The sequence below is a fragment of the Aspergillus fijiensis genome (genome assembly GCF_003184825.1).
Source record: "Aspergillus fijiensis CBS 313.89 unplaced genomic scaffold BO72scaffold_35, whole genome shotgun sequence".
NCBI classification, from domain to species: Eukaryota; Fungi; Ascomycota; class Eurotiomycetes; order Eurotiales; family Aspergillaceae; genus Aspergillus; species Aspergillus fijiensis.
In genome coordinates this window covers 155,968-177,179 of record NW_024469011.1, presented here as the reverse complement: position 1 = coordinate 177,179, position 21,212 = coordinate 155,968, and the positions used below count along the sequence as shown (strand labels likewise).

The 21,212-nt window shown below is 51.8% G+C and overlaps 7 protein-coding genes across 7 annotated transcripts; 5 read left to right on the top strand and 2 right to left on the bottom strand.

The window, feature by feature from the left end:
- Positions 1 to 655: 655 nt before the first annotated feature.
- Positions 656 to 1,886, bottom strand: BO72DRAFT_460275 (SANT/Myb-like DNA-binding domain-containing protein; the record flags this gene model as incomplete). The annotated part of the gene is made up of 5 exons (XM_040946459.1): positions 656 to 802; positions 861 to 893; positions 952 to 999; positions 1,063 to 1,432; positions 1,882 to 1,886. 5 exons carry the CDS (start codon positions 1,884 to 1,886, stop codon positions 656 to 658), a joined length of 603 nt encoding a protein of 200 aa, XP_040799652.1.
- Positions 1,887 to 6,175: 4,289 nt separating this feature from the next.
- Positions 6,176 to 7,599, top strand: BO72DRAFT_163610 (ER lumen protein-retaining receptor). The gene is made up of 3 exons (XM_040939333.1): positions 6,176 to 6,430; positions 6,494 to 6,780; positions 6,851 to 7,599. The coding sequence occupies exons 1-3, from the start codon at positions 6,325 to 6,327 to the stop codon at positions 7,454 to 7,456; spliced, it is 999 nt and encodes a 332-aa protein (XP_040799651.1). The 5' UTR covers positions 6,176 to 6,324; the 3' UTR covers positions 7,457 to 7,599.
- A 2,489-nt stretch (positions 7,600 to 10,088) lies between these two features.
- BO72DRAFT_529197 (uncharacterized protein) lies at positions 10,089 to 11,677 on the top strand. Its single transcript, XM_040950232.1, has 4 exons — positions 10,089 to 10,496; positions 10,566 to 11,211; positions 11,265 to 11,338; positions 11,410 to 11,677. Exons 1-4 carry the CDS (start codon positions 10,371 to 10,373, stop codon positions 11,596 to 11,598), a joined length of 1,035 nt encoding a protein of 344 aa, XP_040799650.1. The 5' UTR covers positions 10,089 to 10,370; the 3' UTR covers positions 11,599 to 11,677.
- Positions 11,678 to 13,851: 2,174 nt separating this feature from the next.
- BO72DRAFT_449614 (putative translation factor pelota) lies at positions 13,852 to 15,424 on the bottom strand. Its single transcript, XM_040945065.1, has 3 exons — positions 15,209 to 15,424; positions 14,658 to 15,146; positions 13,852 to 14,524 (listed from the first exon to the last, which is right to left on the bottom strand). Exons 1-3 carry the CDS (start codon positions 15,284 to 15,286, stop codon positions 13,865 to 13,867), a joined length of 1,227 nt encoding a protein of 408 aa, XP_040799649.1. The 5' UTR covers positions 15,287 to 15,424; the 3' UTR covers positions 13,852 to 13,864.
- A 1,157-nt stretch (positions 15,425 to 16,581) lies between these two features.
- On the top strand, positions 16,582 to 18,027 carry BO72DRAFT_449613 (aldo/keto reductase family protein). The gene is made up of 6 exons (XM_040945064.1): positions 16,582 to 16,827; positions 16,895 to 16,905; positions 16,986 to 17,043; positions 17,123 to 17,307; positions 17,380 to 17,752; positions 17,842 to 18,027. The coding sequence occupies exons 1-6, from the start codon at positions 16,756 to 16,758 to the stop codon at positions 17,995 to 17,997; spliced, it is 855 nt and encodes a 284-aa protein (XP_040799648.1). The 5' UTR covers positions 16,582 to 16,755; the 3' UTR covers positions 17,998 to 18,027.
- Positions 18,028 to 18,595: 568 nt separating this feature from the next.
- BO72DRAFT_460270 (uncharacterized protein) lies at positions 18,596 to 19,648 on the top strand (the record flags this gene model as incomplete). The annotated part of the gene is made up of 1 exon (XM_040946458.1): positions 18,596 to 19,648. The coding sequence occupies one exon, from the start codon at positions 18,596 to 18,598 to the stop codon at positions 19,646 to 19,648; it is 1,053 nt and encodes a 350-aa protein (XP_040799647.1).
- A 274-nt stretch (positions 19,649 to 19,922) lies between these two features.
- On the top strand, positions 19,923 to 21,212 carry BO72DRAFT_163499 (alpha/beta fold hydrolase). Its single transcript, XM_040939332.1, has 2 exons — positions 19,923 to 20,629; positions 20,688 to 21,212. The coding sequence occupies exons 1-2, from the start codon at positions 20,197 to 20,199 to the stop codon at positions 21,047 to 21,049; spliced, it is 795 nt and encodes a 264-aa protein (XP_040799646.1). The 5' UTR covers positions 19,923 to 20,196; the 3' UTR covers positions 21,050 to 21,212.

Here is a 21,212-nt window from a genome sequence, read left to right as displayed (position 1 = left end):
CCTCTACTAACTACCAACTACGTATACTATACTACGAATACAGGTGCATGTTATGCGGCTAATCCCCTCACCGACATCCAAGATCTGGGCCTCATGGGTAATGCCCCCAATCACATCCTGCTCATGTGGTAAGCTGTTTGTCTGCCACCTACCCTCTTCTTCGCTAGCGACCTGCAGGTTGCTCTGCAGAGCTTTCTCAAATGCAGGCACATCAGCATTGTCCTCTACCGTCTACTGTGCGACTCTTGCCCTCTACCCAAGTTTCCAGACCCATAAAGAAGTCTATTTAGAGTAACCGAGGACATACGCGACAGGGGTTCAAATTCACCAGCAATGTGTATCATCAAAAATGGAGACGACAGCCCTGGAAACAACTGAAGCCGCAAAGGAACGCGAGAATGTGAGAGGATGGAGGACTGACAAGTGAAATAGTAAGAAAAGAACAAACGCAACCTAACGCCGACGACCCTTCGCCAAGAGCTTTGCATACTATGAAGAGAAACCGCTGTGTGGCAATATGAAAACACAGGCTTAGATCAGCTTAAGTCATATCCCATGCCTTAGATCGATCAGTGGGCAAGAATATGCAGGTTGTCATCACGTCGTCATCTTTCGTAAACTCTAGAGGTCCTTGAAATGTTCTTTCGCATACTGTTCACAGGCCTATATCGGGAAATGTCAGTCGGTTGCGCTGGGGCTGGTCACTTTGAGAACTCGCCTTGGCTGGCTTCCCAACTTTCTGCCCGATTACTTTCCACTTGTTCGCCTCGTATTCTTTGATCGCATCGCGAAGCGCTACGGACTATAACCCATCATGTTAGTATCGATTCGGCGCGTAGACGGATGTCGTATGTTCTTACCTCATCTTCCGCAAATTCAGCGTAGTGCATGTCCTGCCACATTAATCAGAAACTCATTCTGACCTAGAGCGAGCTTCGGGTAGATGCCTACCTTATACCAATGCTTCTTGACACTTCCCTCGGTCCGAGTGGGGAAAGTCTGCGAAGCCCGAGAGCAACCAGGTTAGCACGCTTCAACGTGGTACAGAACCGATTGGTGCACCTTGGCAATTTCACTCCAGCTGCGGCCAGCATCGCGCATAGTCTTCAACCGCTGTTCCTCCTCGGCAGTCCAAGGAGTATTGGTTCTTCCTTTTTTCTTCGGTGCAGGCTCTGGTATCCCGGACCCCTGTTCATGCCCGGGCTCGCCTCCAGCTCCGGTCGCGCCTGAAGCTGGCATGGCCGCGGTGGTGCCTGCTTGGGGCGAAGCACGGCGTTTGCGCGGGTTCGGCGGAGGAATCTGAGTTTGGGGCATAGGAATGCCCTCGTATGAAGGCACTCGTGAGTAGGGATTGACTTGTTGCGGAGCTAACAGATGGGATGGTGCGTTGGCGGGGACGGAGGTCTTAATTCGTTTCGATGTTGAAGGAGACCTATTGTCATTAGAAGAGCCCGAGGGCGTCAGTGTCAGAGACGTGACTAATACATGAAAGGGGAAAAAAAGAAAAATTAATAAATACGCGGAAGTCGCAGAAGCGAGGATACAGGGCTGAAGTAGATAAGAAGCCGAATAAGGATGATGGAAGTAATCGGAAGGATAATCTGAGCAATAATAACAAAAAAACAAGAAATAATAACGACCCCAATAATAATAAAACAAATGACGGAAAGAGCCAGTCGATTTATGAATCAGCAGATAAGGACAGGCAAAAGCCCCAGGTGAATAGGAAAAACAAAAACATAAGGCAAGAATGAAAAGCACATGACCGGGGTTGGGGGATGGTTCGTCAAAGGTATATATGGACAGAGAGCAACCCTGGAGCCTTTTTCGCAGCCCTAAGACTAGCTTTGCTGGGGCTTGGGAGGACGAAGGGTGACTTACGACATGGTTGAGGATATGCAGTTCTCCCAATCACGCTCCGTTGATTCATCTGTAAGTACACACGCTTAGGAGATTAGCAAATCTGCTATTCAAGGAACGCTCCGTGTAGATCGTCCTGTCATGTCTAGGGAAGCGAGCGCCTGGTTACACCAAAGTGACGATGACACCAGTGCATCATATGGCATGGTAGTAGCGCCGCAGGAAGGGAGGCTGGACGTCAGGAGTGAAGGGGAGAGTCGACAAAAATGTTACATGCATGTGTGGAAGTGGTCGGCAGCGAGGGACCTGGAGATGGCGCACGAATCTGAGTAAGAAGGAGAGCAACACGAGGAGAGAATAAAAGAAAGAAAGGGGAAGTGAAAACTAGATAGAGGGAGGGAGGGAAAGAGGAGAGAAAGGGCAAGTCAAGGGCAAAAAGAAAACAAATATAAACAGGTTTAGGCACAATCACAAGTAGACCTCTCGAGCATCTTAGGATACATAGGCTGGAAATAGTACGGAGGAATACTGGAGTTGCGATGATAAGACGTTCTGGTCAGGACAAGTGGAGATGGAGACCAACACAGAGTGCAAAGAAAGGCTTACTGGTCGAAGTTCATGATTCGAAAACTTTCGCGGGTTTTTCAAACAGGTAGACACGAAGTAGCAGTCTCGTTGCTTGGAGGTCGACTAAGTGACGGATTGAGGCCGATCAGGAGAGTAGTAGTAGTAGGCAGGCAGGTAAGTAAGAAGTAGTGAGGAGGATAATGAGAGTAGTATAGTAGTAGATGTTGGTCGACAATCAATCGGAATGCTAGGCCGGTTGGCAGTCGCTAGGGAAGGGTAGTCAGTAGTCAGTAGTCAGGATGATCGTCGTCGTTCTGATCGTTGGCGTAGAAGAGATGATCAGCAAGTAAATAAGCAGGCAAGATCGAGTCGATTCGAGGTCAAAGATACATACATGCCTTTACATTTAGCGGTTTGCAGGAGGGAGGAGTGCCGGTACGCGGATTGGAAGGTAAGGTATACTAAGGGAATATTCGGGTGAGGAGAGGGAGGGAGGGAGAAGAGAGGGAGGATTTGTTTTCCTCGCCGTGAGCTAAAAGAAGAAAAATAGAAACGAGACGAACCTACAGAGAGAAAAAGAATGGTAAGAAAAGAAGTGCAGGAGAAAGACCAGCAACTGCGAAAGTGCAAGGCGAGAGAAGACGAATCAACGGCAAGTGACTGACTGACTGACTGACTGACAAGACAAGACAAGACTGACTACTGCTGAGGGGAGATCCGAATCCACTCCATGGCCAAGCAGCTTCCATTTCACCAATCCCGCGAGCTCCGACTCGTGTTTGCTTTTTCTTCTCCTAAGCAAGCGTGGATAAAGTCAATGATTACCTCCCCTACTCACTCACTCACTCACTCACGTTCTACCTGGCAATTGATAGTTCACCAAGAAGGCGGACAGGAGATGGTTTCTGCACACCGTTGCATGGTCTCATTATGCCAAAAGAAGTAATCCCCCTCCTATCCCGCTTTAAGCCAGTCTTAGATCGAGTGGTTTCGCTTTGACAAAAACAGTGTACCGTACAGATCCCGAGCCCCATTGCCAGCAGCAATTTCCCCTCTTTGATCGGTCGAAATTCCGAATGGATTTTCTAAAAAGAACGGCAGAGACCCTACGCCCCGTTATGACCTATGGAGGGGAAGGGGGAGGGGGAGGGGAGGGAAAAGGATGACAGAGGAGGAGGGGTGGTGCGTCTGGCCTTTGACGCCTACCTACTCATCCTTGTACTCATACACAAGGCACCTACCTATACTACTTCGAGTTCCTCTCCGTTTGTTCCGTTCTCTCTCACCAACCGACTACGTTGTATCCCGCGCATGTCATTCCACAGTATCTATTGTCTTCAGACGACCACTTTGGGTTGTTGCGGCCATACCATAATCGAAGCTCAATTCCAGCGCATCCATCAGCCACAAATCGCACCTTCGAATCCTGTCTTCCAACAAACAAGACAGGGAGCGATGATGCTGGTGGCGGCGACATACGTTCCATACGTTCCATATAGCCCGCCGTCTCGGTTGTTCTCGCCAGGTTAACCTGGCGTCGCTGCAGTGTCCAGGTAGGTCAAGCGGGTGGACAAGGCCAGTGAGGGAGCGGGGTCTGGACTACCTGGTATCTGGTGACCGTGAGCAAGACTACAACTTGAAACGAACATTTTTTTGGTATGCAATCATTGACCTTGGCACACCAGAGAAAAAAGAATCCAAAAAAGCAAATCTCGAAGGCTCAAGGATGATGAATTCTAGTGTCGACGTGGGCTCCAGCCTCTCCCTCCTCCTTCCCAATCAGATGCTCCTGACGGGATACGCTGGGAGCGGGGTAAGAATCCCTGAACTCCCACTAGGGCTCCCGTGTTTCCAATGATCCGTCCTCCGTCTCGGTTGCTTCCATCCAATCTTGGTCCTGCGGTCTTTTCGCTGTCCCGCGTATTCTAGACATGGTCTGGACATTCCTAAATGCAAGATTCGCCGCTGCTGCGATCTGGAACTTTCACCTTGCTAAAGAAGTAGGCCGGTGCCCGCCCGAGTCCGCAATGCTGCATCTCCAGGTTTTCAAGGTATGCATCTTATCTACGCCCGCCCAGTTGGCTCCCTCCTAGGCGGGTTTAAAAGATCTACGGTAGGTCCGTGAACCGTTATTTGACCCCCTGCGAGCTCTTATTGAGTATCGTCCTACCGAGGATATTGGCAGTCGGGCAACTTGGCTTGGGCTTGTTGCTATCACGTCCATGGCGGAACTTATAAGATGAGGCGCTGTGCAGAAAATGTTTCTGGACGGCTGAATACGACCATGAGCGAGGGGTTTCTACAAATTAACAATGCTTTGGGTTCGTTTGAGAACTCATGCATCTGGAGGAGTTATATCAACGATTTGCGGCGATTTAGTCGAAAGTTATCGCTCATATACAACTTTCCCATCGCAGCTGATAGCATGTGCAGAACATATCGGATACGGTGACATGGATCGGAGCAGAATAGAATTGATCATTCCTGTCGCATGTATAAATCAGCCTATTTGCTTGGAGGACCGCATGTCAAATGCATGAAACTGATATTCTGACCAAGCGCTCACTGTATTTATCCCTTTCCCAGACATCGAGATCACTACGTACGCCGAACTCAGTCCTCTAGGAGGAAGCTCGTCTGTTACTCATAAGTTCAGGTCTAAAAGCTATTTCTATGGGGAGCACTAAGCCTCCCATGCCTCTGTGGTTTAACTCCCGCTCACATGTGCTGGTGGTTGAGCATTGGCTACACAATACAAGAACATGTCTTGTATTTAGTTCGGTCTAGCTCCCCATTAGTGTCCCCATGAGCTTTCAGCGTGCATTCAATCATGAGATCATGTGTTTAAAATCGAAGCAACCATTCTACGATTCATATAGAACGGACTGGCATATGAGTCCGTGGAAGTCGCAATACCAGAATGTCATCTGTTCCTCCAAGTAGGGAAGATCCCTTTGACTCACAACAAATAATTACATTTCCCGCCGACAGGAATATACCTGCCTGAATAGTTGAGGTTCATCCCATTCAATATTTGAAACCAATGAGCTTCATAACAGATCCATGCATCTTTGGGTTGGCTATCAATGAACCTTGGCGGTTGTTCATTGATTCAAAGCTTGTAAGCATATCTTGAAACAATCGCCTAGGATACCCAAGCAGGCTGAAAAGGAGCTAGTGGTATGCCTCGCATGCCTTGGGAGCTGGTCTCAAAAGAAGCGGTGACAGGCTTGATGATACGTCGATCCCATTGACACAAACAATAATGGCAGCAGGAGCCGACTAAGAGATGATAGTAGGGTATTTAGGAACAGCAGCTTTACCCAGCATATATACGCCTCAGAACCGCCTTCCAGCATGAATAAGAACATAATCTGATAATTGTGAAGCTATACTGAAGCGATAGGTAAATGCTGACGTCATACGCCTGACAGGTAGCTGCTCGATCACGTGCTGGACACGCGGCCACGGGAACATCCCCAGCTTCTTGCGGCGCCTTGAGGTGGATCCCGCTGTGACGGTGAACGGAGCTTCCCCCTTCGTTGAGACCAGATAAGACGGAACCATCGCTGAGCTTCACAACGACCACTTTTACCATCTCTATTGTTTCAAGCTATATATAGCCCCGTTTCCAAGGGTCCTGTTGCATCTGTCCTCTTATTATAACCAGGTTGCCAGGTGCACCTCTCTCATATCTACAACATAATCCGGGACGACAACCCATATACCCCCGACCGGGCCTTGCTGATAAACGAAGCACGGTCCACAGTTAGTCACACTGTCTTTCGGTGACCTGCTTGATAGCCTCAGCGGTGACAGTTGAGGCTCGTGAGGTATCTCGGACTGTGAAGCTGGACGCCTAAACCTACTGGCCAGCTTTTATATACAAAAGCAATCATGGTGAACATCAACATGAACCTGTTCCGCGCCCTGGGCGACTTCTCTCACCTCGGGTCGAAATGCGTCCTAATATGGGCCATACATCGGAACAAGAGCGCTGAAGGTAAGTACGGCGTGACACGAGGCTAGACCATCCATGATGCTAACAAACTGTACTACAATGCAGGTGTTTCGCTCCTTACACAGATGCTCTATGCCTTGGTCTTCGTCACTCGATATCTTGACCTCTTTCGAAAAGAGGCCTGGGGATCTTTCTATCTTGTCTTCTTCAAAATTTTCTATACTGTAACGTCGTTCTATGTCATCTTTTTGATGATGAAAGTCTTCCCTCGCACACGGGAGAAGGAGAGAGCATGGAAAATGGGCTTGATCTCTGTTGGTCTGTCGCTTGTCCTGGCTCCTATCTCCCTTGCCATATTCAAGGAGTACAAATCTGGTCGGTGGTTCACTGAGGTAAGCTGAATCGTGGATGTTCTATCTGTGAGTGTCACAGTACTGACAGAATGTGTCTTGCAATGAGTAGACATGCTGGGCTTTCTCTATAATCCTTGAATCTGTCTGTGTCCTCCCCCAATTGCTCCTCTTGCGCCAGACCACCGTTCCGACTGTCATCGACTCGTACTACCTGCTTATGCTGGGATCATACCGAGCATTCTATATTCTGAACTGGCTTGTGCGCGGACTGGGTGCCGAGGGCTTTTGGGAGCCGATTGCCGACATATTTGGGCTTGTCCAGACAGCTTTTTATATCGACTTTGCTTGGGTTTACTACTCTCGCCAGCGTGTGAAGCTTCGTAACGGAGGGGTGGTTGACTCGGACGACTTCCGCCACAGCTGGCTTGTTAGCAAGGTGCTCAATTTCAGACAGCGCAGGGTGGCGGATGAGGAGCAGAGTTTGAATGATGATGACTTTGAAGAAGAGAGGGTCAATGGGGAGAGGCCAAAGAACAACCGATGGGGCGCAAGAGGGATTTCGGTCTCCGCCGATGACACATTGGAGGATCAACGGCCTCGAACTCATGGCTCGAGCCATGATAACAGCTTAGAAGGGTTCTCGGATGAGGAAGATGACGCTCCGGTATATCAAGCGAACAAGACCTCTTCTGGGGCCACTGGGAGCGGAGTTTGAATTGATTGATTTTTTCTGGGCCATATATAGATTTCTCTGATGCAGATCTACGTCTCTGCTTACTCTCTCTTGGGTGCAATTTGGTCTCTCGACCCTGCCTGCATGTCATCCTATCTCCAAAGCGAACTGTTCATCATCTTTAGTGTCTCTTTCACGTCAACTAATTTCCGCGATTCCAAATCCTTCTAGAAAGCGCAGTAGTGTCGAGCGACGACCGATCATCTATACCTTGTTGGGACTAGAACATTCTCAGCATCAGCATTCGAATGTTCACAGTATGGCAGTATGCTATTGCAGGATTGGGATGAAGTCATCCGAGACGGGCTTCGACGTGGGGATGAAACAGGTTTTAACAGACGGACCCAATGTTTCAGACTTGATCTCCAAAGCACATTGCTGCGCCTGGCCATAGCCACGGCTAGGTGTTTAAGGATCTGTGCATCGATGCAGCAAATGGGCGAAAAGTGTTACAAAGCGAAAGGGGTATTACGTGTGTGGACAGCGCAAGCAGAGACTATGGGGAGGGGGCCGATTTGTTTTCTCTCCCTTCGGGTTTGAAGGGCAAAAAACGCCTAGGGAACAACCTTGCATTACTCGGCATAGCCGGGTGTGTGGCCTGTCATCATCATGATGGAGGGGGGGGGGGGGGAAACCTTCTCCGTCAGATCCCCATGGAGCAAAAATAGAATCCTTTATTGTTTAGCGGACATGGCCGTTCATCCTTTGAAGCGCGGAAATGATGAAGTGGGATACTACTTGACGACACTATGCTTGAAAAGGGAAAGCGATGGGGAGTTCGTGACATCACGTGTGCATCACGGGGTCTCCGATCGGTTGACAGGCAGAGCGACGATCTTCCCTTGACCACATGGCGACTTGTGCGACCCATGCGATGGTCGCAATCATGATACACCGGACACAACCCCCTCCATAGGGCCAAAATGCAAGGGTGCCAGGAGAAACACACACCCGGGAAATTGACGGGACGAGATTGCCGTGCATCTTTCCAGAAGAATGTGATGGCTTGCCTAGCTTGCCAGATACAGTAAACAGTTGCTCTTTTCAACTGACATTCCCAGTGCGGGATCCGCGCCGAACGAACGAACGAACGGCTTGATGTCGGCGATGGATGATGGACAGATACCCCGATAGCAATCTCGCGAGGAGGCTGTCCCCTTCGCTTCTGGCGCGTAATCGCGCGTTTTCCCCTAAGACACGTGGCTTGGATAGGATGCAGACAGCCGCTCGAATTGAGTATGCGAACGGTCACGTCTTGAGCCTTAATCTCTGGATAATACTCCCTCCCCCTCCAAAACAGCCGTGTCTCGACGAGGCCGGATGGATGCGTCTAAGGGAACAAGAAAAGAGATGAAAAGAGGCCATGCTTCAAAACAAACTTTCCATCCGTTTATTTCAGGGCCGGCAGCGAGACCGACTTTGGTGGTCAGCCTTTTGTTTTATTTTTTCTCTCTTCTTTTTTTTCTTTCTTTTTTTTGTCTTTTCCACGTTTTCCTTAACGAGCGTTCCGTAAGGCGAAGTCGAAGATCGCAGAAGCATGCCTGAGTATGACAAGCCTGGCCAGCCTGGGTTTAGTTCCGACCCATTTTGATCCACCAGGATTTACAGCCGCAATCACGACGAAGCGCTTAATGGCCTAACCCTGCCCGTAGGATCCCTGCCCCAAAGGAGTTTTGACTCTGTTCCTTGATAGTATTTTTCTTTTCCCCGTGGTTTCGCTTGACCGTATTATCCCAGAGCTTTCCGAACAGGATTTAGCTGCGTCTACTAGGCAAGCACGAGGATCCTGGCTGATGACTTTCGGTCCTTGGGGCTACCTTTAGCAGCCTCTCAATTCGTCCGGTCTACTTCGCTCTCCACATTTCGTAGCCGCTACAGGAGCTGCGATGCGTTCATCTGCCCGTCGGCCCTTTGACAATAATGACTGCTTTCTCTCTGGTATTCTAGCATACTTTCTCAATGTCCATCTTGAGTTTAGGGAGCAGATCATGATTTGAAATTGTGTTTTCTGTATGCTCTTTTGGGACAGTTCTGCATCGGTGGCGGTGTCCCATCTATGTACTGGTCAGCTCAAGCGCTAACCTATGGGCTACCATTTGATATGGCGATTAAGCGGCTTTGCAACAACGTCAATCCGCGCTCGTTTCGGACTGACATAATTCTACGATCCCTAACCCAGAGATCCAGGACATCGGCACTAAGATCGCAGTAGTAGATGCTGCCTTGCTCTTGAGTAACGGTGGGTGGGCCTGGGGATGCAAGTCTGAGCCCCCCGAGGGTTTTTGGGGGCTGGATTGTCTCCGTTCTCATGTCGTGAGCAACCATGAGAGATAATCCTTTCCATTTTTCTCCCCTTTCAGAGCATGGCACTGTTCTATCAGAAATGATCAGGCGCTTAAAAGCAGGCCCATCGTCGACCTTACACCTCCCGCCAGGAACAATTTTGTGCGGCACAGCAATAGTGGGCGGTATTTACTATGGCCATCAAAGCTCATTGAGTCCGTTGATATACAAAAAAAAAGCTTCAAGCTTCTGGCCCTGCCTCGCGAGGCATTTCGAACTTTCTTTCACATTCCTTTAATTTATTTTTTATTATTTTACAAATATATGAACACGCGAAGACTCTATCATCGATACGCCCTTTCATACCTTTCCCGCTTTCAACCAGGCCACTACAATTTCTTATACTATAATCTTTCCATCTTGAGAGGTGTGGATTAATCTCGGATCATCTTTGTCGTTGCTATTGGCGGCCTGACAGCCTATTTATCTTGTTGGACCTTGCCACCGCTCCCCAGCTAGACTCATATCCTTCCTTCCCTGTTTCAATCACTGTTCAAGACAATCATTCACCATTCCGTCCTTCAACAACGAAGAGCCCCCACTGGCTTCCATCATGTACCCACAAACCTCACTCGGCTACTCGGGGCCGATGACCTTCAGTCATGGTGGTGTCAACCCCGGGGAGGGAATTGAGGACCTCTATGCAGTGATGCAGCCGCAGTGGACCGGATTGGAAGCTGTATGTTGCATAGTCAACCAATCCCCACAGACGAGCCACTTGAAGCTGACCAGCTCTGAGTCGATGCAGTCGCCTTATGGAGGAATCAACCATCCATATACTACAACTACAGCCTTCCCCACCGGCTCCATCCTCACCCCTATCAGCCTCCCCGACAGCTCTTTCAGGCCGAGTCCGGTACTCAGTCATCATTCGCAAGAGTTCCAATACAATATCAGCGATACTATTCCATCTCAAGGGCTAGGTATCACGGCTCCCTTTCCGAGCAACTTCCCTCGCACTGTGACTGCGGGCCTCGGACATGCCATAGATCAGCCCGGATATGGTCTAGGCGAGGTGGATCACTCGCCCCGGCCCCCGCCGGCAAAGAGGGCCAGGCGCGAGCCCAAGCAGGCCGCCACGCCTCGGGAGGCCCCCGTCACGATACTTCCCAACCCCGAAGGTCTCCAGCGACTGGAACAGGAGCGAAGACAAGGGGCAGCCGATGCCCAGCAGCAACAGCGGCCTCGAGCCCCCGGAAGGGGGCGCAGGGACCCGCAGGCGGAGGAGGAAGACGCATTCGTGGAGAGACTGCGGGAACAGAACCTCGCATGGAAGGTCATCCGCGAAATGTTCCGGGAGAAGTTCCATAAGGATGCATCCGAGGCGCGGCTGCAGATGCGCATGCTACGGCGGCGCAAGGAGCGCCTGGCCCGGTGGGACGAGAACGATGTGAGTACGTGCTCCGTCCGCAGGCCTCAAATTGTCAACTAATCATTAACGGCGAAGTCATTCAGATCCGCCTACTCATCCGGGCTCGGGATTATTGGGAGCACGAGAAGTATAATGTGATTGCTCAAAAGGTAAGGAGCATCGAGTCCACCAGCTAGAAAGAGGGTTTTACGAGATGCTGACTATGTCTCTCTGATCTCAGATGAGGGAGCTTGGTGCCGGGCAGTACACTCCACAGCAGTGCGAAGCGCAGCTGCGATATCTTGATGCGCAGAACCGGGACCGGAGTGGCCTGGCTGCGCGGCCACGAATATCTGAGCCTTCGCAGACACGACGACGAGTCTGGCCTCGTTCATCGCCTCAGAGCCTGGCTGGTGAGACCAGAAAATGATTGTTTTTGTTATGAATGCATCGGTGGGTTCGAGAAGCATGTTGAGGCGCATTATGGCTTGGTTGGAGCTTTTTTGCTGGTTTTTTTTTTTTTTTTTTTTTTTTTTTTTTTTTGCTCTTTCTTAATTCCTTTGGGCTAATGATACGCCGGGCTGGACTACGTTCGACGATCTGCATGGTAGCGTTTTCTTGTATTTGTCACGCCCCATTTTTGTTGGTTTTTCTTTGTTCATCTTGATATAACTATACCCTGTGACCGAACGAGTACGAAATGAGATATCAAAAACGATAATAAATCAAAACCTTACAGCATAAAGTATGTACAGTTAACTTACAATCTATTTTAACCCGCCAAGGATATCCATTCCGAAGATCGTGTAACTCATCCCTCAACAAGACGATCAGCATGCGAACGAACCAATGGGCGTGTTTCTCTCAACTATCCCCTTCTTACCCGTCATAAAATGAAGAAACAAAGAAACGATATAGTAAGCCAAGCGTGACACAAAAACCAAGAACAATTTAAAATAGACTTTGGCGCAGTCATTTTCTTCTTCGCAACGGTTGCCGATCTCCAGCCTCGGAAGTCCGTCCACGACTTGATACATAACTTACAGCCCGCAGTGCCGCAGCAAGCAGCAGCAAACAAGCAGCAGCAGCAGCCCGCCCCTCCTCGCCAGTAGTTAACCGCCGCCAGCCCCAAGCCACCGCCAGCAACCTTGAACCCACCACTACTAGCTTGACTCGACCACGAGAGACGCCGTCCACCGTCAACCGTACTGTACATATCTCGTCTCTTGCTTAAGCTTAGCCTAGGTCAACTCGTTTGTATCGCTTTCTCCATCTGACATCTTTGGTTCCGACCCTGCCCTGCCCTGCCCTGCCCTGCAGTACGACCGCTGCACCGCACCGGCATTTTGCTTTTGGGGTTAATTATAAACCTCGCGATCGGTGCACAGCACCAGCCTTACGCATGCCGTTCACTACTATACTCGGTGATATTCTCAGCATCTATCTATGTTTAGTATCGTATCCAAAGCAAGCTGGATCGAGAGAGGCACAGCATCTTTTCCCCACGCATCCAAATGTCATCCATCCCGACTCGGACTCACCAGAAAGACTAGGCCACGAGCAATATACTGACTATCACAACTTTCTTAACTTTCTTCCCAACTCAACCCAAATTGAACTCCATCCTTAAAACCTAAACTCAACCCGTAGATCAAAACGCCACCTTTTTTTGTTTGGTAGGTATTCTCAGCCGCACACAAGCCCCATACTGGGGAAGAAAAAAGCAAACAAGGGCTACTTACGTATCGCGTTCAGTGATGGATGTGGATGTGTATCAAACTCTACTCCAAATTCTTGAAGTGGGAGATAGCCGCTACGGGCTGTATACATGCCTATGGCTGTACTGTACGACTCAAAGTGTATGGGCAAGGATCGACACCTGGTCCGGGGGACATGACTCGTTAAACTTTTGGCTGTTGACGACGGTAAGTTACCTACCGTATCAGTGCTGTGCGGGTTGTTTGTGTTTCTTTTGTTGGCGGTGGGAGAGATGCATACAACACATAGAGTGAGTGTCTAGGGGCTTAACTTAAGTTGGCTGCTAGTCTATGCTTGTTCCAGGTTGTCATCGGCGATAGAGCCGGGGTTTTCTTGGGTCCAGAGACGGGGTACCTACCGGTAGTCCCCGGGATGGTGCTGGATTGACTCTGCCCTTTCGGATATGGGCTGAGTGAAAATGGACGCAGATGCAGAATAGTGAGTCAGATGGTTACTCCAGCTGGACCTGGATGGATAAGACGGGCGTCCTCGCGCGTTGATCTGTCCGTTGTCTGTGACTGTTAGTTGCTACCTAGTAGCCTTCGACGGTGCTCCCTGCCCTGAACGACATCGGCTGGCTACGGTATGTTGTGTGAGGTGCTACTAAGGTACTAGGTGTATAGCCGATGGACGATCAAGATCTCGGGTCGCCAGGGCTGATATTTTTCTTCGCTGTTTGTGTTGTGTGCCTGGGAGATATGGAAGGTGAGGGCGATTGCGCTTTTGAAGGGTCCGATTTGATCTGTTCATGGAGTTTGGATATGTAGGCTGTGCTATTGTTGTTCTGGAAAGAGTCCTGAGGCTGTTGACTTGTTTTTGTCGGTCTTTCGGAGGGAAGGGGGATGTATGCTACTGATGTGGACCTCCCGGGGTGTCCCTACAAGTACGGATCGGCAGCATGGATCTGGAGCAGGACCAGGGGCATCTAGGAATGTCTATCATTGGCTATCGTCCTCATCCTCGTCCTCGCCGGCATCGTCGACGATCGGGAACGTCAACAAGGCCGCAACGCCGCCCAACCCGTCCAGCCGCCGGCCGCTCTCATGATCCGAGCTCAACACGCGCACCTCGCCACCCTCGACGTCCCGCACGCGGTCTACCAGCGAGACCCAGCGTTTGCGCTCCGCCACGTCCTGCGACCGGAACAGCCGGTTGGAGATGATCAGCACGCCGCCGCCGCGGCCCACCGCCCCTTGGTCGACGGCCGACTCGACCTCGCGCGGGCCGTAGGTCGCCTTGTTGGTCTCCTTGCGCAGCTGGTCCAGGAAGTCGTCCATGAGCTTCGTCTCGCGCGCATACTTGGTGTCTGCTAGAATCGTCTTCACCGCGGGTGACTGCAGTACCTCTGCCAGGGAGTGGAGGTAGCCCGAGGCCGAGTGCACCACCACGATGCTCGGCAGGAGACGTTTGAGCGCCGGCATGCTGGTGCTGGCGACCCCTTGGATGTATTTCTGGAACCCGGCCGCGACGAAGCCCGGCGACGCGAGGAGGACGGGTCGCACGGTCTCGTTGTTGGTCGAGAGCGCCGTGGCGCTGGTGTTGAATTCCATCTGCCGCACGAGGGTATCGAGCGTGACTTGGAAGAATTTGTTCAAGCCCTGCAATTCCCATTGCCAGGAAAGTGAGACCGTTAGCAAGGGTAGACATTTATGGGCGGGGTATCACAGCGGCAAAGGGGGGGAAACGGTTTCTGGGGGGACACAAAGTAGCAAGGGGATGGGAAAACATTACCTTGTCATGATCCCCGCCGCCGTGCCGTTTGCGAGGCACAGACATCTCGACCTTCTGTTTGAGGATCGTCTGAAACTGCCCGATGAAGCAGATGTGAGCCAGTCCCTCCTGCATCACCACGGCCACGGCCTCGGCCCGCCGATTCCCACCCTCGTCCACCGCATCCTTGAGCATTTGCACGGCGATGCTGTCCCAACCCACCCCCTCCCCGTCGGAGCCAATCTCCTTCTCGAGTGTGAAATTGCGGTTCAGTTCGAGGTCGAGCGTGTGGTGCTGTCCGACCTTGGTATGTGCTGTCTCGTTCACAATCTGCCCGCTGACGTGCAGCTGCGAGCTCTGCGGGTCGAAGTCGAGGCTTTTCACCCGGATCTCGAGGTTCAGGTGCACTCGTGCCGAGCTTGTCGAGCCGGTCTCTTGGGTGGTGGTCACACGGCGGATGGCGCTGGCGCGGAGAAGGTCGCCCGGTCGGATCAGATTGTATGCGTGCCACTGTGGTCGAGGATCGGGGGGTAAGTATGGGGACTCGACGTTGGTGGTCTCGCGTTGCGTACCATATCCTCTGGTTCTTCGGGGCACAACGTCACCGTCCCGGAGCCATTGAGCTCGATTTTATTCTTGACAAGACGCATGATGGTCTATTCTCGGATTTGACAGTGTATATGTGTATAGAAGAGAAAGGAAATGGGTTTCAGATTCGCGTGAAAGCAAAGCGCTCACTCGTTGGTAGGTATCACGCTCTGCAAACTCGGCGCTGCTGCTGTTCTCTCTATTGCGCTCTGGAGAAATGACGAAGGGCAGCCGGCCTCAGGCAGAAGTGCGGGACACTTCCTGGAAAGGCAAGGTGCTGCTTGTGGCCGATGCTTATCGATAAAAGATAACGAAGCGAGCTCTTCGTGGATCATGACTTGGTTGTTAGCATGTCTCTGTGCCTCCATTCGAGGGTCTTCTTCTGGTATGCTATATCTCGTCATGACTTCTTGTGCTCACTTGAAAATATACCCCTTAGTCGACAATAGGCTCTCCTATGTGTCAACATGGGTTTTGGGCTCATTACCGGCAAGATATGTTCTGGCAACTATCCGTCTACACCTCAGAATTTGAAGATCATCAACAAGTAGGCTAGGGCCATTTCGAGCAGGCAGGATATTTTTGTAGTCCACTGCGCTCTTGATGTCTCTAATATAAGGCTCTACAGGAGTACAGTATCCCATCGGAGACCTATAGGTAGGGAAGATCGAAGCCCGCCTTAACAACCAATCTTATCAATAACAACCAGTGTCTCGAGAGAAAATACTCTGTGCATCATTTCCACTTCCATGTACACATCCATGATCTAATTTCCATCGCATTCTCTCTCTCCCTTCCTACTAGACCGTCAAGCCCTGAGCCTCATTGGAAGAGAGATTTCCAGAGTGCCGAGATCCGCGGGTTCCTCTTCCAGGAGTACCCACAGCCGACTGCGAATGGATAGGAGATGCCGGCTCGACCCTGCTACTTCACACTTCGATCGTCTGAAATATTTGAGCATTCGCAGTGTCAGTCCTAACACCGCACTGTTCCTTATATCGATTGCCCGATTCGTCGTGTCGCTATCATTTGAATGTCACGCAGACACAGACATGAGACCTCAATCGTACTCGGCAAACATGAATGAGAATACAAAACTCTCAGTTCAAAAATCTAGAGACTGAGGTCATGCTATAAATGGATCATGAAAGCATGTCCGGCATCAAATAAACACACAAGTTTGCTTCGAACAGTCGCTCGCATCCTCGGTGCAAGCCCAAGAAAGAGCAGGGCACCGGCGGTCGGATGTCCGAAACTCGGCTTGACCGACTGTCTGCAAGCCCAGGGACGGACGGAATCTTCAACTGATTGATAAAGTCAATGGACCCACAATTGATCTCTCGGCCCACGGCGATGGCGCATCCCTCGTGGGCATGCGGGCACCTTGGAACTTGGAAATTAGATTTTGAATGTTTTGTCCGCAACTTCGACGTTCCCTCTTGTTCTGTCTAGAATTGTCAACCTCAGTGCCCCCATTCACTCGTATCCTGCTCGATCAGAGTGACAGTGTACACTCGCAATCCCATATATCATGGCTCCACTTTCCCTCGCGTCGACCAGGAAGATGGTTTCGGGATACGAGATCCCGGTCATAGGGTTCGGGGTGAGTGATGGTCAATCCACGAAATTTCCATTTCAAGCAGCGATTAACAGGAACCTCGGCTTTTCAGTCGTATCAGACGTATGTCTTAGGATCGAACAATTGGCTTTCAACTGGTGCATACCGTGGTTCTGGCTGATAATTGCTTCTCCGCATCGTAGCCCTCCCGACGTCACTGAGAAAGTGATCCTCAAGGCCCTAGAGGCTGGCTACCGTCATGTATGGCCCTCTATCCATTCTCCCGGTTACCATTGCAGCACTATGGATTTAACACCACAACTACCCACGTCTGCTACAGGTTGACTGTGCGCAACTATACCAGAACGAAGCCGAGTGCGCGGCAGCCATCCACAAATCGGGGATCGACCGGTCTGAAATCTTCTACACAAGCAAGATCCCCGACACCCATATGTCTTACGAAAAGGCCAAGGAAGCCATCGAGGCCAGTCTGTCCGCAGCAGCATGTCTAGGCTACATCGACCTGTACGTTCTATCTTTCGTTCCCCCCCTTAGAGGGCTCACTACCAGGAGATTAACGCTGCCACACACACACAGGATGCTGCTGCACGCGCCCTACGGCGGTAAAGAAGGTCGACTCGGCGCGTGGCGCGCCCTCGTGGAAGCGCAGAAGACCGGCAAGATCCGCTCCATCGGCGTCTCCAACTACGGGATCCGCCACCTGGAGGAGCTGGAGCACTACATCCAGACCAGTGGCGTCGGGGGCCAGATCTCCGTCGGCCAGTACGAGATCCACCCCTGGTGTGCCCGGGAGGACATCGTGGCGTGGCTGAAGCAGCGGGACATCGTCGTCGAAGCTTATTCGCCGCTGGTGCAGGCGAGGCGAATGAACGAACCGATGCTGCAGAGTTTGGCGAGGAAGTACAAGAAAACTCCAGCGCAGATTTTGGTCCGTTGGAGTTTGCAGAAGGTTTGTTTGGAGCGAAGCTTTTTTTTTTTTTTTTTTTTTTTTTGGGCTCCACAGCGAGAGATCTGGATGGCTAATGCATGATATTGTAGGGATATGTCCCGTTGCCCAAGTCTGTGACTGAGTTCCGGATCAAAGAGAATGCGCAGGTCTTCGAGTTTGAGTTGACTCAGGAGGATATGCGTCGTCTGCAGACGGATGAACATGCGCCTGTGTGCTGGGACCCTGCTCGGGATTCGAAGCTGTAGAAGAGGTAAGCAGCATATGCTGTTCTGGTGGGGATTATGCTTGAGCACATAGATCTGCAGATAGTGATACATATTCAACCGCTTAAAACCATTGAGGTGCACAATCAACCTAGTCATGTTAACTGTTGTTGTTAGCAGCACCCACAGTGCAGTTACCCGGACCAAACAATGCTCCCGCTTCGGTATAACGTATCCCCGCAACGGCTTGCTTGCCTTCCGCCTCGCCTTTCCCCATGGTTTCCTTCCAAACAATTAATTACCCGGGGGTGGCATCACTCACTCATCTTTGTTTACCTTTTTTTTTCCCTTCAACACATTCACTTATCCACACTTCCTATCACCTACCCAAACAAAAACACTCTCATATCTCTAAGCTCCCCCAAGAATCTCAAATGTCTATCCCCACCGGTCCCTCCCCAAGAACCAGGAGTCCCGTTCCCACGACCATCGATCCCACTCATACCTCCGTCTAATCTCCGCCGCCGCCCTTCGTTTCCCTCCTCCCTCACCACAACCACAACCACAACCACAACCACCACCTATCCCTATAGCCAACAGAAAGACACCCCCAAAGAACCCAAGTGAAAGGCCACCCAACATGCCCCCGACCTCCGCCTCCCCGGCCAAAAAACGCATCATCCTCGAGAAATCCCGCACGGTGCGCCGGCGGTACCAGCGCAGCAACCAACGGTTCCAGTTCACGGCGTCGCAGATCGCGCGCATCGAGCGCGAGCAGGAGCGCGAGCGCCGGGCGCAGCAGCTGCGCGACCGCGACCGCAAGCGCGTCGCCAACAAGAAGAAGAAGGCCGAGAAGGCGGCGCGCGACCGCGAGGAGCGCCGGCGGCTCGGCTCCATGGGCCTACCGGATCCGAATGCCCCTGTCGTGCCGTCGAGTCAGCCTTCGTTGTTGAGGTTTATTCGGAAGCCTGCGCCGCCGATTTTGGGTGGTGAGGGGATGGGTGAGGATGAAAATGGGGGTGCGGATGGTGATGATGTTGAGAGTGGTGATGATGATGATGATGGGGATATTTTGGGGGAGGGTGCGGAGTTTGAGGACGTTGATCTTGAGGGGTGGGAGTGTGGGTCTGTTACGGATGCGGAGGAGGGTGTGGTTCATGGTATATTGGGGGAGGACGAGGTGGAGGGTGGTGTGCAGGTTGAGAAGGGTGAGGATGCTGCGCGCGCTGTTGGTGCTGCTGCGGCGGATCACACTACCGATACGGATGATGAGTTTGGCTGGGAGGAGGACCTTGCGGAGGTTGACGAGTTCTCTGATTGCTCCATCTTCGATGATGAGGACATCATCAAAAAGAGTGAGGCCGTGGCGGCTGAGGTGTTGGTCACGGAGGATGTTGGAGATACCCTGAGTGCGGGCGCCGATGCGATAGACACGATTGCGCTGAAGACGAATGCGATAGACACCAATGCAATCAACGCCGATGCGATAAACACGAATGCGATAGACACTAAAAGCGCAGACGCTGTGGAAAAACCCCACGCCGAGCTTTTGACAGTGCAAGGCGCTATACCTGCCTCGTCGGCAGGCGATTCATTTCAGGACGACACAGCCATTTTGTTGGAGCAATTGGGCCACGAGTTCGACACCGATGAGGAGTTCGAACAGGCATTGGTTGCATTGGATGCTGTGTGAGAACTGACAATGTATAACTGACAGACTAAAATTGGACACTGTGCATTAACCTAATGCAATGTCGTCTTCCGAACCGACGGGCGATCCGCGCACGTCGGATGGCGGCCCTGGGCGGGAGCCCCTCGTCGGGTCGGGCGGTGATAAGCTGAGCGGCTTGCGTTCCCCGCCCGCCCTCCTCATCTCCAAATCATCCGACGGATTCTTTTTGCCTGGTACTTGGTACTTGGTACTTGGTACTCGGAGCAGGTGGATGATCGGGGCGACACGACACGACAAGACTGGATATACGGCTACAACGGAAGACAAAGTACTTCCGCAGAAAGTAGGAAATGGCACACTCGGGAGCGTTCCAAGTTGAACGTGAGGAGAAAAAAAAAAGGAGAGCGAGCAAAGTTCCCCGCCCACGCCATGACGTCGACCCCGCTCAAGCTTTGTTGAGCTTTCTGCTTGTCAAACTTCCGATCACGCGGTCCCTCTCTTTCCTTTGCTTTTGCTAGAAATCAGTGCTCAACATCGAACAGCCGCAAGAAACCAACAAGGAAGACACCATGCCTACCGTCACCGTCAATAACCACGAGATATACTACGCCGACTCCCACCCGGACGGCGCCCCCGCCAACGGCTCAACATTCATCTTCATCCACGGACTCGGTTCCTCGCAGAACTACTACTTCCCCATCCTGCCGTACCTCGAAACGCAGCACCGGTGCATCACCCTGGACACCTATGGCTCCGCCCGCTCGACCTACACGGGCCAGCCGGTGTCCATCGAATCCATTGCCGCCGACGTGGTTGGCGTGCTGGATGCGCTGAAGGTGGCCCAGGCCGTGGTCGTCGGCCACTCGATGGGCGGACTGGTGGTGACGCTCCTGGGCGCGCAGTATGCGGATCGCGTGAAGGCCGTCGTCGCCATTGGCCCAACTCACCCGTCCGACAAATTGGCCTCGGTCATGACCCAGCGCAGCGAGACGGTCTCCAACTGTAAGCCCCTTCTCGGGTTCTCTACTAAAATGTGGAAATGGGCTGACTGTCAACTAAGCGGGCATGGAGCCCATGGCCAACACCATCCCCAGCGGCGCCACCGGCACCCGCTGCTCGCCGCTCGCCAAAGCCCTGATCCGCGAGTTGATCCTGGGACAGAACCCCAAGGGCTACGCGGCGCTCTGCCAGGCGATCGCCAAAGCGCCCGCCATCGACTACGCGGCCATCTCGGCCCCGTTCCTGCTGATTGCGGGCGAGGAGGACAAGTCAGCCTCGCTGGAGGGGTGTCAGCATATTTTCGATCGGGTGTCGAGCGGGAGCAAGAAGATGGAGGTTCTGGCGCAGATCGGACATTGGCATTGCGTCGAGGCGCCGGAGGAGGTGGGCGGGCTGATTCGGGAGTTTGCTGCTGCTTTGTAGTTCTTGTTGGTAGAGTTGTTTCTTATGTAGTGGCGGTCGTCCTACAATGAAAGCACTTGAGAGATGAGGTTTGGGTCGAAGGAGTAGACTGAGGAATGTCTTTCACTCCCCGAGCTCAGGATCGTCTGAAACAGTCACATGACGAAGTATAGAAATGAATAAC

Excerpts from the sequence above, each read along its gene's own strand:
- BO72DRAFT_163499 (XM_040939332.1), top strand. The coding sequence starts at position 20,197 with ATGCCTACCGTCACCGTCAATAACCACGAGATATACTACGCCGACTCC. Across the intron at positions 20,630-20,687 it reads CAGCGAGACGGTCTCCAACT|CGGGCATGGAGCCCATGGCC; the intron begins GTAAGCCCCTTC and ends CTGTCAACTAAG.
- BO72DRAFT_529197 (XM_040950232.1), top strand. The coding sequence starts at position 10,371 with ATGTACCCACAAACCTCACTCGGCTACTCGGGGCCGATGACCTTCAGT. Across the intron at positions 11,212-11,264 it reads GTGGGACGAGAACGATGTGA|TCATTCAGATCCGCCTACTC; the intron begins GTACGTGCTCCG and ends TTAACGGCGAAG. Across the intron at positions 11,339-11,409 it reads ATAATGTGATTGCTCAAAAG|ATGAGGGAGCTTGGTGCCGG; the intron begins GTAAGGAGCATC and ends CTCTGATCTCAG.
- BO72DRAFT_449614 (XM_040945065.1), bottom strand. The coding sequence starts at position 15,286 with ATGCGTCTTGTCAAGAATAAAATCGAGCTCAATGGCTCCGGGACGGTG. Across the intron at positions 15,147-15,208 it reads CCGAAGAACCAGAGGATATG|TGGCACGCATACAATCTGAT; the intron begins GTACGCAACGCG and ends CCTCGACCACAG. Across the intron at positions 14,525-14,657 it reads GCGGCGGGGATCATGACAAG|GGCTTGAACAAATTCTTCCA; the intron begins GTAATGTTTTCC and ends TGGGAATTGCAG.
- BO72DRAFT_163610 (XM_040939333.1), top strand. The coding sequence starts at position 6,325 with ATGGTGAACATCAACATGAACCTGTTCCGCGCCCTGGGCGACTTCTCT. Across the intron at positions 6,431-6,493 it reads TCGGAACAAGAGCGCTGAAG|GTGTTTCGCTCCTTACACAG; the intron begins GTAAGTACGGCG and ends ACTACAATGCAG. Across the intron at positions 6,781-6,850 it reads CTGGTCGGTGGTTCACTGAG|ACATGCTGGGCTTTCTCTAT; the intron begins GTAAGCTGAATC and ends TGCAATGAGTAG.
- BO72DRAFT_449613 (XM_040945064.1), top strand. The coding sequence starts at position 16,756 with ATGGCTCCACTTTCCCTCGCGTCGACCAGGAAGATGGTTTCGGGATAC. Across the intron at positions 17,044-17,122 it reads TAGAGGCTGGCTACCGTCAT|GTTGACTGTGCGCAACTATA; the intron begins GTATGGCCCTCT and ends CGTCTGCTACAG. Across the intron at positions 17,308-17,379 it reads TGTCTAGGCTACATCGACCT|GATGCTGCTGCACGCGCCCT; the intron begins GTACGTTCTATC and ends ACACACACACAG.